Source organism: Polyodon spathula, chromosome 7, assembly GCF_017654505.1.
Source record: "Polyodon spathula isolate WHYD16114869_AA chromosome 7, ASM1765450v1, whole genome shotgun sequence".
In the NCBI taxonomy this organism is placed as follows: domain Eukaryota; kingdom Metazoa; phylum Chordata; class Actinopteri; order Acipenseriformes; family Polyodontidae; genus Polyodon; species Polyodon spathula.
In genome coordinates, this window is record NC_054540.1 from 57,617,881 (window position 1) to 57,637,375 (window position 19,495).

Sequence of the window (19,495 nt, forward strand, 5' to 3'; positions counted from 1 at the left end):
ATGAATGAAATACTACTACTTACAAAAATGTAAGTACGGTAAGTATGTATCAAACCTAATAATAATATACAGTACATATGGGCTATATATATATATATATATATATATATATATATATATATATATATATATAGATAGATGCAGTAAACTAGAAGTAAACACAGACAGTTGAAGCTGCTACTGTATGTTTCACAACTGATATTTTGACATTTTAGTCCCAGATATTTCCTGCTAGCTAACCTCACGGTTATCTTCCCCATTTTTTGCTTCCTCTTGAGAATTTCAGAGGCCTTCAAAACGTTCTACCTTCCTGCCCTGCTCTCACTAGCTCTAGACATGACAGAGAGAGGCAGTGAGCTGTACTGCAGAGGAGGAGGCGAAGGAGGGGGGGGTGCTGGAGACAGGGCTCCAGAAACAGGTGCCTGGGTACGTGAGTGCTGCCTTTTATTGTGATCAGTTATCTTAATGTATTTTTTAATATATAAACAAAAATTATATATATAATATATATATATATATATATATATATATAAGTAGAATAGAGAGCTATATATGAGAGAGAGAGAGAGAGAGAGAGAGAGAGAGAGAGAGAGAGAGAGAGAGAAAGAATTGCGATATGAGAGATCATTTCTTTCTTAACGCACCGCAAAGTGAGAATTACAACTTAAAACTAACTTTGTACATCAAGTTGACTTGATCATTTAGTGCTTGCTATATGAAAGTTGATTTAAGTAGATTTAAAGCTTTTCACCTGGGAGCTATGCAATAAGATTGTATTAGCTGCAATGTGAATGGCAAAGAACCATTTCAAAGAGGAATTCTCTCTCGCTCTCTCTCTCTCTCTCTCTCTATATATATATATATATAGATAGATAGATAGTATATATATATATATATATATATATATATATATATATATATATATATATATATATATATATATATATATATATATATATATATATATATAAATATAAAAGAAACAACTCAGGACATTTGAACTGATCTATCCTGGTCTGAGCTGTTTCTTGAAAGTTAGTTTTATAACATCAGAAAAATTGCCTCAAAATTGTATTCTGTGACAACTTCACCAAAAACAAACCTGTGGTACATTAACAATGCTGTGCTGTACTTGTTTGCTAGTTAAGGTTCAAGGTATGTAGTGTTACTGTTCACAATGGCAGATATATTACAAAGAATAATGTACAAGTACCCAAATACCAATGAGCTTATGAGCGTATACATGACTATACCTATGGTTGCTTCGTGTTACCACGGCAGCGTGCCCATTATCCAGAGTATTAAATGTACTTCCTACACGCTAATGACTTCATAATTAACATGATGGTATGACATAAAAACAGATGTTTTTCGAACTATAATGCTTCCCTAAATAACAGGATCTAAAGACTAAAGATTTAATGTCTCTATTGAAGCTGAAATACTGCAAGCTTTGATGCAGCTATAAACTCCAAAACAAACAACAGCAACCCAGGAAACTACTGTTTGGTACATCAATCAGTTGAGTTTTTTTTTTTTTTTAACAAACTCGCAGAGCGGTTAATACAAAAAGTAGTAATTATGAATGTATTTGTATATTACTGCACTGTTTTCCAGTGACGTTTAAAAGTGTCAGTTTGTGTGAATAGCACTTGATGTGGGTGTAGTACCACAGTGAATGGAGTCAGAGTTACATTCCACCCAGGTGCTCTGCACTGTTTGGAAATAGCTGGTATTTTGAGTGGTGTTCTGCACTTGTGTGACGGATTTCTCATTAAAACATTTTGCATATTTAATATGCTTGTGTTTATTTGCCAAATGGAAATCTCAATTGCCTAGGCGGGACAACAATTTGTGGTAAAAAACAGAATGAAATATTTTCTTAGAAGTTTGTCTTTCATACTCTTTAGATCTGTTTAAATTGACATCATTACAGTACGAATCTACAAGGGCAAGTCCATCCTTCTTGACTCCTGCAAGTAAACTCTGTGCAGTGCAAGCTAACAGGCTAAGTTAGTTGTGCTGCTGTATCTGCGTGGGATTATCTTATCAATCATCCTCCTGTTTTTTTTCTTTTCCTTCAGATCGATGGCCGCGCAGCACATACTCTGCCTCTGATTCTCAGGCCCCCCCGCTCAGTGTATTTGACAAGCTGAGTTGGACACTCAATTTGGTATCAGTGTCAGTTTGTCAAATACCCCAAGCGAGGGGCTGCTTCACACACTGCGGGTAGAGAGACCAGTCACCAGTGCCTATGCTGTCAGTGAAGAAACCAAATGGCAAGCGATCAAACATGCTTGCATTCAAGCCTATGCAGAAAAGGCAGCTACTTGCATTTTACAGAGTTGCAAAAATGTGATTGTTTTATGTTCAAATACACCCCTTGATTTTCCCCAGGCTGACCCTTGTTTATCCCACTGTGTGTTTCATGTTTAATTCTCATATCTTTTTCCAAAAAACCTGTGTTTGCTTCCTTTATAAAATACGTGTGGTATAACCTGATAAAAGTATATTAGCACATGTAGTATAGCATACAGCATATGGTAAAAGATAGCCAAACAAAGCAATTTTCAGTTGCAGTTCGTTGGGTGTAGGTTTCAAAACCGAACTTCCTATTTAAAACAATGGTTGACAAACCAGACTCTCATTCCTCTTAAATGTGAAGCAAAAACCTCAAAGAAAGAGAGATTATGAAAATGCAGCACTTCTATTTTTGGATTGCCTATTCCGTTAGAAAATGTAACATTAAATCTCTAAAAGTTAATTTTATTTCAATAATGTAACACAATGTTTGTGTTTCAAATAATATGTTGTTTTTTTGCAGTTTCGTTTTTTTTTTAATAAGATTTCACTTGAATAAAACGTTAGATACACTGTTTCGATCATTATAATACTGTATGTCACAAATAATACATATATTTATGTGTGTGTATGTGTGTCTACATTGCCACAACACAGTTTTACTTTTATCAATTACTGACTGGTTTTCCAGACCCTGACTACTACTAACCTTGGACCCCCTGTGTTACTGTAGCTAAGACAGTCCAAGATTAGTGCTAATAAGAGTCTTTCAAACCCTCCAGTTGTGATCTGAGGTAATATCTTACATATGGTCAGTTACAGGACCCCTTTAGCCTAAAGTAACACCAGGTAGTCCAAGATTAATGTTAAGACCGCGGTCAATGCTTAGTGTTCTGTTGGATTGAATAATATTAAAATATAACATACTGTGAAATAGCATACATGGGCAGCTCAGATAAAGTACTCTCAGTGATGCAAAAAGGATGCTGCAGTGTAGTGTAGTGACTGATCATGATTAAATGGAAAAACATTTACTTTCACAAAGAATGACACGTTATGTCCAAAGAACTGTAGTTGCGTGTTCCAGATAAAGTACTTTTCTCAGAAGTGACAGAGATTACCACAGCAGTGAAGAGGAAGCCAGAGTTTAACAGCGTCACTATTCTATACATCTCCTGTCTATCTTGGGGAGCCGAAAGGCAATGACTCAAACATGAGAAAAACAACAACTTTGCTGTAGTGTCATCTAGCCCTTAATATTAACTAGAAATAAACAAGCACTGCCTAAGCCCCCAAATTTCAAACAATAAAAAATAACAAATAAATAACATTAACAAAACACTGCTCTACTTGAAGCGCAAGCCTCAACTCCTGAGTTAAATCACAGACAGAAAGTTCTGGACTGTCTTTGATCTTCTTCCAACATAATTTTCTTGAAAATCAAACTTCATTTAGAAAAAAAAGAACATTTCTTAAAGCTTTGTGACTAGGCCTCTAATATGCATTTCTTCTTCATTTTCAACCTCATTATTCACAAGCTTCTCTTTCTCACTTCTTTTACAGCTCAGCTTCACATGCTCATTCTGTTTAATGCACCTCAGTGGACACACATTTCAATCAGTCTTGTGATGCTCACTATTTATCATGCATTGCAGTTTTTCGTTGCATTATAACGGACTAAACAGGGGCACAGAGACGGAGAAGCACCAACAAGAATTAAAGCATTGAACAACACAGCACTAACAGAAATAACCACATGACCACACTGCTGCATGGGATCAGAGAGATAATTTTATCTTGCATGTCCTTCCTGAGTATTCAAGTTTAAAGCTGTTGAAGATATTTATTGAGGATAACAGTCTGTGTACTAATCCTCTTTCAGTATTGACTGGGGGGGCAGCATATCGGGTGAATCGAGATTCTCATAGAATTGCATTGGAGCAGTTCTGCCAAAGCCACACAATCGGCTTGCTTAAACCACCTTTGTAAGCAGGCAGTCAGAACACAAGCAGTGATAGTTATACAGCCCAGTATAGCTAAATCTGGGGTGTCCAAAGCTGGCCTTTACACTCCTAGTCTGTGTGCCTTATGTACCCCAATTTAGAGGGAAGAAATGTTGTAAATAATTTTTAATAGTTAGCTCTAATATTAATACAAATATCCAGTCATCTCCCACTTAACGCACAGTGTAATAACGCACATACAATACCTTTTCACTTGTTTGCAACATGAAAAAAAAGAAAAAAACAAAAAACAATGAGTAAGCACTTTGCATCTTTTTTTTTATTTTTTGTGCAAATGCCTACTTAGGCTCTCAGTGAATGTCAATGGCCCTCATGACTTCCAATGCTAACTACGGCTTTGAGTAAAAGAGGATGTGTGATATCCTGTGATCAGATAGCTATATATGGACAGTGTCAGGCTACAGAAGGGTTCTTCAAAGATCTGAGGTCTTACTAATATCAGAGACCTTACTACCTGCCAAACGCATACAGTACAACACAGTACATATTAAATACACGTGAAGTGCGCTCAGATCAACAAACAGTATTTAATTGGGAGTCTTTAGTCATTGGACAAGCAGTCTTTGTGGGCAACTACAGCTACATAACAGATCTTCAGAGAGCTGAGGCTAACAATGAGATGCTAAAGCACACACACAATACAATCTAGTGCACTGTAAGCACAATTGATCACACTTCAGTCTGTGTGGGGCTCTATTCAACTGCAACTCTAGTATAGTAAAATAGGTCATTTTATTGGCATTTGGTTGGTCCAAAGTTCAATCATCACACTTAATGTATTGTCACTTATGCCACACAGGCTCTCTCAGGCTCTTTTCCCTTCAAAACATGACACAACACACAGGAACTGAAAGAAAAGCGCTTGCGCACACTTTAATTTTTACAAAACAAATCAAAACCCTAACTCCATTTTTGGAGTGCTGTCTATACATGTCAGGAACCTAATTCTAGTAAGCCAGCTGCAAAACACACAGTTTCACCAAAATAAAAAAAAAGGAACACAGTTATCTTTTTTTACTATGATTGAGCACCTCTTCAATCGGGCTCCTTCACACAGCAGCAGCCCTGAGGGGACTGGCTGCTTTCTTTAAATATCCTGCACCTGGCTATAATTTACGAGAACAGCCAGGTACAGGTAATAATTAACTAATACAAATAATTAAACAAGTACGCTTTTGGCAGGGAGGATATTAACCCCCTCCCTGCTGTGTTACACTTGCAGAAACATGCACAAATGCCTACCATACAAATATGATAATGGGAATTGAAGTTACCAATACAAATTGAGTTTTAGATTTCCCAGAGCATGCATGCATACAATGCAGTGGACAATGCAGTGGACCCTGTGGTTTTACGAGTCACAAATAATTCTAGTTTGATAATGTAATGCATCCATAATATAACCACATGTAAGGTATTTGAACAGTCGTTTAAATGCAAAGAAAGAGCATTTGACTAAATATGAATTCTTAAGTTGATGTTTTGATTTTTAAGTGTTTTTAAAATAAGGTATCCAACCCTTCTTGAGTAAAAGCAAGCCATCCTAATTGTGTTTTATTAAAACAATATATAATATTTTCAGATGAAAAAGACCATACTGTAAATAAGAATTCCAGTGTTAGACAATCCCTGAGAAACTAAAAGGCTTTGTTAATTGACTGAATGCCACAAATATAATTCAAAATATTGCAAATACAAGAGCAACCCCCTTAAGTCTCAAAACACAATGTAATTACACTGTAATTAGATGTGCTGTTACAAAGTAATTATATTGTTACTACACAATCATGTGCGTAAGCACATTGTAATTACAAAGTATGCGAGCAACTGTCTATAGTTATCATACTGTAATAAAAAATGTTGTTACATTGTAACTGCACAACCATGTGTAGTTACGGTGTCGTTACAGTGTAATTATGACATGTATAGTAATATCAATACAATTATACTTCTGTATCTATAAAGTACAGCATTGGGGAATGCACTGGATGCATTTTTTTATGGTTTATCTTCTAGCTTTACAAAATGTTTCACTCTTACAATTGTTAACACAGCATGTCTTCAAATAATAACACATGAAACACACTGAAACCAAAATCCTGCCAAAAAAGTTACTCAAATGCTATTTTTTTTGTGTGGGTTTATTGACATTTAATGTGAAAACCAAACATCCTTCAACCAGATATCAGATTATATCTCTGTTTTTAAGATGTTTAGCTCAATACAAATACATATACTAAGAGTTGCACTCAAGCTGAAAGCATAACAATGAGCTGTTTGTAAAATATGTAGGGCATTTTGTATGGATCCCAGTACTTAATAGCTGATTTCTGCAGATAAAGGTATAATAGTTTGCTTCTGAATGCAGTTGTGCTAATGAAAGTTTTGTTTTCATGATAATCCACTCTTTACTAAATACAAATGCTTGTCAGAGCAGAGTACCACAGATATCAACACACATGATCAGAAGATCACATGGAAACGATATGCAAGAACTTCAAGCACTTCCAAGTGTGCACAGATAAGCCCCAACTGAGGGCTTGTCCAGGGGACTTGCACAATTTTCTACAAAACAGCAGTTGCAAGGCAGAATAAAAGTTGTGAAAAAGTTACCACCCCAATGCACTGTGTAACCTAGCCCTAACATGGAATTCCCGATGACTGAGCAGAGTTGTGAAAGATTGCAATTTTGAACTGTAATAGAGATACTCAAAGTACGTTGATTTTCATGATCACCATGCACGAATGCAGCACAGTACCATTCCAGATGACTTTGCTAACTAGGGCAGTTGTTTGAGTCCTGATGCATTGATTCCTGAGCTGGCTCAGGTCTTAGTCATGGTAGCATACTCATTCTCGTTTTTGCATATCATTGCTTCATATTCGTTTTCGCGCGCAGTTCATTTTTTGTCTTCCATGCTGTTCGGTGCCCTAGCAAGATGAGGGGAAAAACTACAACAATAAGAGAAATCCGTACATGTTATAGGCATTAACAAAAAGTTACCAAAACAGATGTATCTGTCTGATGCACAGTAAGAGTGTAGAGCAGGGTTGTCACACCAGTCCCCAAGGGCTGCATTGTCTTCTGGTTTTCATTCCAGCTCTCAATTAACATAACTGATGTAATTATTTGTTGAGTTGGACATATTTATTGTTTGTCTTTTACAGCTGATGATTTTAAAAAATGCAGTTGATTCAAGGTGCACTGCCTATAAAACATTTGAGGCCTAGAGAGAAGTGTTAAATTTGTCCAATGAATCAAATAATTAGACCAATTAAGGGAATGGCAGCTCGGGTGGAACGAAAGCCAGAAGACAGTGCGACCCTCCAGGAACTGAGTTTGACACCCCTGCTTTAGAGTACACAGCTAATACATTGATAGCTGTTGTGTTAACAATTTCACTTTGTGTTACTCCTAATGTGAGCACAACCGTCCCCCAGGAACACCTTAGTCACCCCTTGTAGCTTTTCCTTTCTGCTCTGGACTTACATTTTGAATCCTCTTACCACTTTCCTTTGTGTTACCTTCTATAGGCTAACCATAATAAAGTTCAGTGCATAAGCCTCCCACCAGTCAGGTTTTACTACGTAAAGAAAATGAATCGTATACAGGAACTATAAAGTAAACCGAAAAGTGAGATTGAATTACTGCACAGTGCAGAGTCATACTTACGTTACAAGGTCATATGCATTTTCTATGGAAAGAAAGAAAGCAAGCTTTAATTAGATAATAAGAAATACCACATTATTTAGTTTACTTAATAAATGCAGATGGTTTTTCCATTGCTTGCAAGTCATATTGGACTAATAGGCTAGCTTTCCAACTAGATATAACCACTCCAAAGTGTTATTAACCTTAATGGTTGCACTTATGGATCATTAGGGAGAATACATTTGAAATTGAGGCTTATTAGACACAAGTAGCATTGGCAAATCCATTCCAGTGAATATCAAACAGTAGGAAGGGAATGGTGTTTAGCACAGAATAGTTATACACTGTGTACTGAAACTCAACTCCACAAGACATCATTATACACTAAAATGATGACCTTTAAAGGAGTTCTAACCAAGTTTTTATACTCCATTTCCTATCCTCTTAGCAGCATTATGATCACCCCCCCCCCCTTTCTTCAGCTAAAAATCTTGTTATACATAGCTACTGTTTTATACTTCAATTTGAAATCTGCAGATATTTCAAGTATATTTCAGCTACTTCCTGGTATCTAATCATGTCATATGACTTGCCGCACAGGAAGTGAGTAGATACCAGGAAGAAACAGCTGGTTCATTCCGGCTCAGGTTTATTGTTTTTGTTGCCAAGCCCTGGAAACTAGCTTAACAATAATCATAATGCTATTTGTCACCTCCCACATGGAGATAAAGGAGAACACAACAGCCAATAAAAAAATAAAAAAATAAAATAATCTTCAACAGAAGAAAAGGGAGACCAGGACTATTATTCTGCCAGCCTAAACTTAGCGATAACAAAAGCACCTGCGCCTGCAAGAATGATCTCACAATAACAGTGCAACACAAACATCCCCATAGTGTCATGGTTTTGATGCCAATCATACTTTGCTTATTCCTTTTCTTCACAGTTATGACGTTGGCTATGATGACAACGAGGAGCACCAGGATGCAGAGACCAGCAATCAGAATGTAGACCCTTAACAGAGTCCTGTTCCCTGGAAGAAACACAATGAAGTCACTGCAAGAGTCCAAGAGAAGCGGTACCAGTAATGCAATAACAGAGGTGTTATGAGAGTCCTGAAGAGGTTACTCAGTATACCTGAAAAGAAAGGAGAGACACCCACAAAGATGCTTCTCCTCTAACTTTATAGCTAAGTTTCTTTTTAGGAGCAATGGATATAGTGACAGAGAAAGTTGTTTAAACTAGTAACTAGAACCCTTTTGGAGCCTTACCACCAAGTATGCTAGCAGTTGGCATTAGGTATATGGCCAGTTCTTTTAACTGTTTAAAATAGTTAATGTTTTATAAAGAAATGTGATTCAAACGTGTATGCAGTTATACTGTATGCAATGAATTGGTATACACATGTTTTTAGCATTATTTCTATCCCACTTTATTGGCTGCAGTGACCTCTACTGAAAGTAAAGGGAAACTATGGCTAATCAGAGTAAAGCTCAGTCCCCATCTACAGTACATTGTTTCAGATCCTCTGTCCTGACCAGGTGTGCAAAAGGTCAATGCAGTAACTGTTGAGTTTCGAATAATTTGACATAAATCCATTAATACTTTATAGGAATTTAAGATACATGCAACAGGAAACCATATGTTAGTTATTGCAGCTGAATTACTGGTGATGACATATCGTTGTGTGATCTAATGCAAAGGTGTATAAGGTCAGGACTACTGAAACAAAGGGGGGAAGTGAGAAGGTTCCAGCTGGAGCAGCCTGCTCCTGTTTTACAGCAGTAGCTTCAAATGGCATTTTAGGTACCTTTTAACAAAATTTTCAAAAAAACCTACTTTAATCCTACAGATGTTGGAGCTAATAACCCAGAACCACTCCAGATGATTTCGAACACCATACAATTGTGACTACTTTCTCTTTAAAATGCATATTTTCAAACTGTCTGGGCAGAATAGGTCATTGTTTTTTCCTACATGTATCTCTGACCAGCCACTAAGCCAGAGCAACAGTAGTGAGAGGATGTTTTTTTCCGGTATGAAGAAACCTGGTGAAATGTGAAGTAACATTGGGAATATTGCAATGTATGGTAACCTGAATCTTTGAGTGGGCAGCTTCCTGGTGTCATGGACTAGAGAATTTTTTTTTGTTTTGTTTGTTTTTTTAAAAGAAATAAGCCAGTAACTTTTCATATTTGACACATGGGTTAGTTTGTCCTAAAAGGCACCTGAACCTTGTACCCTCTGGTGTACCACACTAGTTAACAGAACGTGGATCCTTGTGTTAATATACTTATTTGGTACCTTTTTGATGCGAAGCAGGAGAAACAGCATTTCCATCTGCAAAAAGTTTGTTTAAATTAGCCAAGCTTATTTCTCATTTATTTCACAAGCTATAGTCTAAACTGGCAGTTACTTTTGTAACTTTTTGTAACAAGAACTTATTTTATTTGTAACTAAAACATGTTATTTTTACTGTTTCTGTGGAAGAGGATGGCATGTAAAAGAAGCTTAGTATTTAATCGATATAATTGCACATCAAGTGCTATGTAAATACAAAGGTATGAACATTACAAGTTATATGTTCTTTCGTAGCCCCTATAGTACACTAGTACATTCACTACTTGTAATTACAAAATCCATTACTGACCAACAAAGAAATTATCAAAAGTATAAACTATCAATTTTTGTATGCAAGCCACATACACATTCTGTCATTACAAACTGTGTGTAAACTAACACACATCCAAATTACTATATACACTAAGTACATAGCACTTACATGTTCAGACTATAGCTATATGAACTATGAACTGACACAGTGCCTAATCATGTCAGGTCACTTCAGATAAAGCATCCACTTCACATAAATCAACCACAGTCCTGTCCCTCCTTCACTTCTCATTAGCTCATGAAGGTACATCAGTTTACTAGCCCTGACATCAACCTGTTCTGAATAAACTTCCTGAACTCCTGGTCTCGTGCTTACCTTTCTCAGCAGTATGTGCTGTAGACTCTGTGGCTGATGTATCTGTGACATCTGGAATTAAAAAAATAAATCAGTGCAAATAAACACATTTAAAAAAATGTTAATCTTTTTTAAAATAGTTAATCAAAGCTTTGCAAGCATCAAAGCAAGTTCGTTACGGAATACAGTATTTGTACATAGGGAAATCAATTGTGAGGCAGTAGAATATATATATATCTAGAATAGAATATATATAAAGTAGATGGATCCCCAAAACCATACAAGCTGGGGCTAGATTAACATACCAGAATACAGCAAAGACCTTATTTTGGGTGTGTTTACCTTACTGTTCTGTACCAATTAAGGCATTGCAAGTCCGCCCACACACTCCCAGCACACTAAGGCTCCTCTCTCTATACCCTAGAGCATTGATATCAGCCTGAGAGGCTTCAAGAGTCGGAGTTAGTCATGTGGGTGAAATTATCCTAACTTAAATATATTAGATAAAATTGTTGAAGTTTGCTTTCACTTATATATATATATATATAGAGTAAAGCCATAAACATTTGCAAAACCAAAATACTTGTCGAATCACAGTTATCTTGTTCAGTGGTATAGTAGCTATAGTCTTCAGATGTCAGTTCGCTCCGTTCTAAGAGAGAACATCACAAAAAGCTTTTGGTACTTCTAGCAACAAGACATCATTTTGTTAACAAAGTCAGTAACATGATTAGGAATCATTACCAGGTTCAGTGCTGCTGGTTTCAGTATAAGAAGTAGACGTGGGAATTTTCGTTACTAAATTAGAGAAACAAAGAAACAGAAAATACAATTTTATATGTGCATAGCGGGTAAATTGAATATGCAACTGTGACAGAGAAAGAATGAATCTTGGTTATAAATCTCGCTCCTGGCCTGTGAGGGTACTATGTAAAGGGTACAGAGTGCCCCAGACTGGATGGTCTGACAATTAATTCCCAGGGAAAGGTGGAAAGGGAAAGTCGGCATTCTGGAAAAGGGGCGTAGCTATGGTACACCATGTCATTTACCCATAAAGGAAGCAATGTGGCAACCGCGATTTGGAGGAGAAGCGGTTGTACTCGCTAACCAAGGGGGCGTGACTGATGGTACAAAAGGGGATGCAGCGAGGTGATCTGCTCCTTTGTTATGGTTGCGAGAGGACTGCTGAAGGACCCTGTTTTGTACCTTGAGTGTTTCGTGCATGTTTTGTTTGCCGTGTTAACTGTACTGTTTGCCATTTAGAGACGGCTAACACTTCCAGGAGCTGTTGATTAAGGCCAGCTCCCAACCCGGACTTCACTGAAGTCGTACTCACTGAATAAACTGTATTTCACCACTTGCACTTCAGCACTCACTCTGGACTTGTGATCCTGTTTGTATTCTGTGTGTGTTTGAAATACTGTGTCTTATCTCAGGACTGAACCCTGTGTTTATTTAACTGCACAATACACATCGTTGTGTATTGCTAGTCCTCCATTATTTTGCTGTTGTCAAGTGACGTTGGATTTAAAAATAAACCACCATTTCACCAGTACTTTGTTGTTTGTCCTTGTCTTGAGCACTGCATCACCTCTACACCTGCACACTGCAAACCACTTTGCCACAGCAACATGTGAAGGCAGTTTCCTAACTGTATACCACAGTTCCATTTTTAAAATGTATTCCTTTTACTATGTTAAATAGTTGAAAGTTTACGTAATTATATTAGCTAATAAAATCCACACAAAATTGTAGAAGTTTGGTTTTACATGATAATATTACACTATCTTCAGTAGTAGTTTGATAAGTATAATCTTTAGACATTACTTAGAATCACTCTGAGAGAACGAAAAAAGAGAAATTAATGTCAAACTTCACACGTTACAATCCGTTCACATTGCTGTGGAATTTTCAACCAATAATACGGCAACTCGTTGAGGTCAACAGAAAAAATACATTATGTATTTGTTATCTCGAGATCACAAGGTAATTCATCTCAGAGTCTCAATATTATCATTCCATTATCTCATGATCACGAGATCATTTATATTAGGGTCTCGAGAAAAAACAGAAGACAGACGAGATAACAGAATGGCAATAATGAGACCCTGAGATAAATTATCTCGTAGCAAAGTATCTGAAGCAAGGTACAGAAAATCAAACATCTACAGTGACAGTGCAAGAGAGTCCTTAGGCCATTCAGCTCTATAAAAATATGTATACCAACAGGACAGACCCCTCTCTTTGCACTGCTAGCATTAGATATTGGGTCACATGCTGAAGTTATCTGTGGCAAGCTCTTGTTATTCTGCAGTACTCAAATAACCATTATCTAAATGGTCAACTTTTAAAGACATTTTGAAAGGTCTGTAAGTGCTATTAAATGAAAGCATTAGAACTGTTTTAGATAAGGCCATGCAAAGTTGTGGTAATAAAGCAATGCACTGTATAATTCCTGTATTTATTTCTACTGCCACTCATGCGCTGGATATACATATCCACTACTGTTTTATGACAAGTGGATTTGCCTACCTTGTACAATAAGTTCTATTGGATCACTCTGTTCAACTTTCTTTCCAGGAGCACCATTCTCTGCTTCACAATAGTATGTTCCTGCATCAGATATGCGGAGGGAAGCTTGTCTTGATAACCTTGTTTTGGTCCCATCTGGTTGCTTCTTGTACCACATGTATGTGATGGGTAAAGACCCAGCAGCTGTACAAGTGAGCCTGATGCTTTGACCCGCTTGGATGTAGAGTGGGGACTGGACATTGGGCATAACTGGTTTGGAAACAGGAACTAGAACACAATTAAAAATAAAACATGACCACTGACAGGAACAATGTGTATATCTATATTTAAAACCAATTCACTTGTCAAATAATGTTTTAATATAGGTAAAACAGTTTCGTACAGACACCTTCCATCTATGGAGCAGTGCTTCAGAGGATTCATTTGTTAGGTTAATGGTATCCCGGACATGCAAACTGTATTATATATAAGCTGCATCTCCCTGGTGCAAAACTACTGCACATATATTCAAGTAACACAACAGACTCTTACCCTGGACGACAGATACTTTAATGAGCGCTGTGTCCTGCTCTGTGTTTTCGCTCCCATTTCTCCAGGTCACTTCACAGAAGTAATCTGCTCTGTCCTGGAAATACATTTCTTTCAGAGTGAGCGAGACATTCCCGACCTGGTCAGTGCTTGGGACGCTTACTCGGGATCTGTACATCGAGAGGGGAATGCTGTAGCTGAGCCTGTCCCTGTAGAGAATAGTCTTAGTGTCTCCATCCTTCCTCATTGCCCATTTTAAACTCACTTCGGAGTATCCCGGTGACAGCTGGTAAGTGCACGGTATGGTAACGTCTCTGCCCAGAACTGCAGTGATGCTGGGCACCGCGCTTAGGTTTTTATTGGCATCTGTTGGCGAAAACAAAGAAAAATAAATAAAAAATGTGCAAGTCACATTCTGATATAGTGCTTTTGTGATTGATTCCACCCAATTAATTTTTTTGTCCTAGAGGATTCCACTAAATGGTTAAAAAAGGAAAAAGGCCATTCATTTTTCTGTATATCATACATTTTATTGTAGTAACATATATGTGTGTTTGCACGCCATGGTTCATGTGTAAAATCAGTAATTTTATAGATAATGCGGTAAATGTGTAGATTTACCTGGCAACAATTACTATACAATTTTTTTTTGTTTGTATATAGGACAAAACATTCACATATGGTCTGCTGATTACATATTATTATTATTATTATTATTATTATTTAATAATATTAATATTACCTCTACTATGGACCCTATTCAAAAGTAATCCGCCTGATGCGTACAGAGCCAGATAATAATAATAATAATAATAATAATAATAATAATAATAATACTATGTAACACAATTTTTTGCTTGTAAATACAGTATAATCTTAAATCTCGAAAAACTACTCACTTCTAAATCTTTTGTAGTCATTTTTGTATTACTTTAGTATAAATACATGTTAATTTGGATTCATAAGTTGTTTTTTTCTGACTTTATGTGAACGAAAAGACACACATTTGCCCGTTTTCCCTTTGGAAATAGTGATATTTTGAAATATCACTGTCCTGGTCACAAAAGCAACGTTTGTGGGGAATAATAGCCATTTCTACACTTTTAAGGCATAAGCAATTAGGAAATAACACTTACTACCCAGGAACAAAAAAAAAAAAAAATGTTACACGGTGTAATAAATGACTTAATTTACCCAAGTACTTAACAAATCTTATAGAAATCTTATGCCATTAAAGTAGCTTACACATCTGGATCTCACATTAAGGAGAGTGTATAGATACATTAAAGACAATGAAGTGTCTCCCTATTCTGTGATCTAGGACAGGTTATATAAATATATAAACAATGGAGTCTACTGTATCATTAATCAGGCAGGATAATAGTATAGTGAAAACATTCAAGAAGAATTATGCCACTCCTTTTGCTTTCTAAAACACTTCTAAAGATCATTTTAATTAGGGTTACCTACATTGTGCGAAACCAATCAATAGTGTCAAAAATAAAAATATTAACTCACCAACAGCTGAAGCACTAAATGCCAGTGGCAAAATGAATACAAACAGCAGCTTCATTTTGGAGAACAGATACCCAAAAGTCGAAAAAAATAGGACCTGACCTTGTTTTATACATTTAGTGGTGACACTTCTCCTTTTTCTTTCCTCAGATAGCGTAAGTGGTTGTAATGACCTTCGTAACAACCCTTGTTTTTTTTTTCTGCAGTTGCTGTTTATCATTCTTTTTGCTCCTCGTTGCAGTGATAAGAGCCTGAGTAAGCTAGATTTATTTTAATATTGCTATTTCATATGCCCAACAAAATCCCCCAGTAATTAGGGGAATAGTGAAGCCATATGAGGCATGGTGTTGTACTGCGATAATGCCACGGTGGAGAATCTCAATAAACTACAAACAAAATTGACAATATTATTAATTCACAACACAATGCAAATGTTTATTTTTTTTTTCCCTTTGGTCATTGCTATAGTTGACACAAGGTGGCTTTTTTTTTTTTTTTTTTTTTGCTAAGCATTTGCACGTATACTTCATTTTCATGTTTACCCATCCTCCAAATACAGCGTGACTATGAAGACCACTTCATAATGTAAGTTTGGACCAGCCATTTCCAATACAGCCATTTAACTGGGTGAGGCAAGTAACCACAGCCCCTTTCTGTCTTTAAGTATTTAAACCACAGAGGTCTTCTAGGGCAGACTGAATCTCCCACTTGTTCTAATCTAGAAATTCATGGCTAATCACTAACCTGTACACTAATTTAAAAAAATGCATTGTTTTCAGCAAAGTCTGCGTGGCAAACCTTCATCACCAGGTCAGGTACCAGGTGTCCAAGGCTACATTTTAACAGCTTCACTGTCACTCCAGGTGCACGCTATTATGCAATTCTGAAATACCAATTTACCTCTTTAAGCCAACTGTACAATCATGCTAATAGGCACAACGGTTACTTACTGGGGGAAGGCAGTTACTCGTTTGTTATGAAGGAATAAGCAAATGCAGGACTTGTGCTGCAGACTATATACTTTAATTTGCAAATGCAAGGTATGTTGTGACAATAAAATTGTACGTAGATTTCTATTTGATTTTCACCTTATTTTTTTCTTGCTCTTCAGCTGTTACAAAACAGTCCACAACTTATTATCTACCATATAAGGGAAAGCCCTACGTACGTGCATACTCCTATTTGCGTGATAATACAGAAATTAAAGCGGCTTTTTAGCTGGTGGAATATTGTAAGCAGAAGCAAATAACAGAGGTAAAGGGGACAAATATTTATTCAGATTCGATTCATATCTGACGTCCCCCATTTTAAAATGGTGGCATGAGTAGGCCCCATTGCATGGAGTTACATTGTAGCTTGAAATAAAAAAATATATAAAAACACTAGAAAGTGACCCTACAATGTGAAATGCCCTGTCTCAGGGTGACATGCATTAGTGCTGAGCGCATTTTACCATATACTCTCATGGACTGTTTATGAAAACATCCTTTTTTTTTTTTTAATATAGATTAAAAAATACAATATATTTTAACATCAATAACATTTCTGTACAAGGAAGCAAAAAAAAAAAAAAGTATTTGCTAGAGGTATTAGGAGCCCCAAGGCTTCCTAACACATTAAATTAAAAATTCTACTGACAATGGGACACCTTAACTTGCCTTTCAAATAAATGTACTGCATATGACTAATTTCTTACACAATTCCATTTTCGCAAGAAATAGTGTGTAATGTAACAAAATTACCCTATGACTTCAGAATTACAAAATAACAAAAACAATGTTATTATTATTACACTATGTAACACAATTTTTGTTCCTGGGTAGTAAGTGTTATTTCCTAATTGCGTATGCCTCAAAAGTAAAGAAAATGGCTATTATTCCCCACAAACTTTGCTTTTGTGACCAGGACAGTGATATTTTGAAATTTACCTATTTCCAATGAGAAAATGGGTGAATTTGTGTCTTTTCGTTCACATAAAGTAAGAAAAAAACAACATATGAATCTAAATTAACATGTATTTATACTAAAGTAATACAAAAATGACTACAAAAGATTTAGAAGTGAGTAGTTTTTCGAGATTTACGATTATACTGTAAATCACTTTCACGAATCAGCCCCCAAATGTAGTCTCCCATCATGTTCTCGTTATACTGTCCTTGGTAGCGGCGTTCAAAGTCCAGTATAGCCTGGTGGAAGCGCTCGCCTTGCTCCTCCGAGTAAGCTCCCATGTTCTTCTTGAATTTATCAAGATGTGCATCAAGGATATGGACTTTGAGGGACATCCTACAGCCCATTGTGCCGTAGTTATTCACCAGAGTCTCAACCAGCTCCACATAGTTTTCGGCCTTGTGATTGCCCAGGAAGCCCCGAACCACTGCGACAAAGCTGTTCCAAGCTGCTTTCTCCTTACTAGTGAGCTTCTTGGGGAATTCATTGCACTCCAGGATCTTCTTTATCTGTGGTTCGACGAAGACACCGGCTTTGACCTTTGCCTCAGACAGCTTAGGGAAGAAGTCTTGAAGGTACTTGAAGGCTGCCGACTCCTTATCTACAGCTCTGACAAATTGTTTCATAAGGCCCAATTTGATGTGCAGTGATGGCATCAGCACCTTCCAGAGGTCCACCAGTGGCTCCCACTTGACGTTGTTCCTCCCCACAGAGAACTCGGTCCGCTGTGGCCAGTCCCGCCTGTGGTAGTGCGCCTTGGTGTCCCTGCTGTCCCAAAGGCAAAGATAGCAGGGAAACTTGGTAAAACCGCCTTGGAGACCCATCAGGAATGCCACCATTTTTAAGTCTCCTATGACCTCCCAGCCGTACTCATCATACTTCAAGGCGTCCAGCAAGGTCTTGATGCTGTTGTAATCCTCTTTGAGGTGCACCGAGTGAGCCAGGGGAAGAGACAGGTACTTGTTACCATGATGGAGTAGCACGGCTTTGAGGCTCCTGGATGAGCTGTCAATGAAGAGGCGCCACTCGTTCTGGTTACAGACGATTCCAATTGCCTCGAAAAGACTGGTAACACTGTGGCAGAAGCAGAGCCCATCTTGACGGGTGAAGAAGCTGGAAAAAGGTTGGTGACGTTTCCTCTGATCTGCGACTTGCACACTTTCATCCAACAAGTTCCACTGCTTGAGCCTAGACGTCAAAAGCTCGGCATTGGACTTGGTGAGACCAAGATCTCTAATCAAGTCGTTGAGGTCTTTTTGGTTGGGGTAGTATGGGTTTCTCTCCTCAGCTCCACCTCTGAAATTGTCATCTGGATCTACAACGTCTTCCTCGCTCTCTGACTTGCTGCTCTCTTCTAAAGACTGCTGCTCTCTCTCTGGAGGAGTGGGTACGGGGAGCTCATGGCAGTGTGGCACCGGGGCAATAGATGAAGAAAGGTCCAGATACATGATAGCAGGTGCATTCTTGCCAGTCTGACGTTTGGAAGGGTCCACCATGCAGAAATAGCAGTTGCTTGAGTGGTCAGTGGGTTCACGCCAAATTCTTGGGATAGCGAACTTCATGGCTCTCTTTTCCCCTCTGTACCATCCTACAAAAATACATTTATTTCACCCATGACTAATGTGTAAGAGATTCTCTCAACATTTTTCATATATATTTTTTCAATAACATTGAAAATTGTAAAACATTTTAAAATTAAAAACTTTTACAATTTAAAAAATGTTAACAAATTTTATAACATAAAATTCCGAGCAACAATTGTCCATCTTACCTTCCAGAGTTTTTTTGCAGTGCTCGCAGGTGAAATGAGGTGCCCAGGGTTTGTCTTGATCCCCGACAGGCATGCCGAAATATGCCTTGTAGGCCTCACACATCTTAGCAGATGCTTCCAGAGTACTTTTTCGCTCGTCTTGATAAATTGGCCGCAGACATAGCAAAATGGGTCTGCCAGATGCTTGCAGCCTCTTGATGCCATCTCAGAAAAATGCAGATATGTATCCACTTAGGCAGCTGGAACTAAACTGAACT

At 37.4% G+C, this 19,495-nt stretch overlaps 1 protein-coding gene and 1 long non-coding RNA gene across 2 annotated transcripts; one reads left to right on the forward strand and one right to left on the reverse strand.

Annotated features, from left to right (window-relative positions):
• The first annotated feature begins 281 nt into the window (after positions 1-281).
• Positions 282-2,396, forward strand: LOC121318931. Its single transcript, XR_005950638.1, has 2 exons — positions 282-426; positions 2,085-2,396. It is a non-coding gene; the product is annotated as an uncharacterized LOC121318931 (long non-coding RNA).
• A 3,246-nt stretch (positions 2,397-5,642) lies between these two features.
• LOC121318930 (V-set and immunoglobulin domain-containing protein 4-like) lies at positions 5,643-19,272 on the reverse strand. Its single transcript, XM_041256139.1, has 10 exons — positions 19,239-19,272; positions 14,009-14,371; positions 13,478-13,744; positions 11,690-11,743; positions 11,529-11,597; positions 10,967-11,017; positions 10,282-10,317; positions 8,900-9,010; positions 7,999-8,020; positions 5,643-7,277 (listed from the first exon to the last, which is right to left on the reverse strand). Exons 2-10 carry the CDS (start codon positions 14,250-14,252, stop codon positions 7,226-7,228), a joined length of 906 nt encoding a protein of 301 aa, XP_041112073.1. The 5' UTR covers positions 14,253-14,371; positions 19,239-19,272; the 3' UTR covers positions 5,643-7,225.
• Between the last annotated feature and the right edge of the window lie 223 nt (positions 19,273-19,495).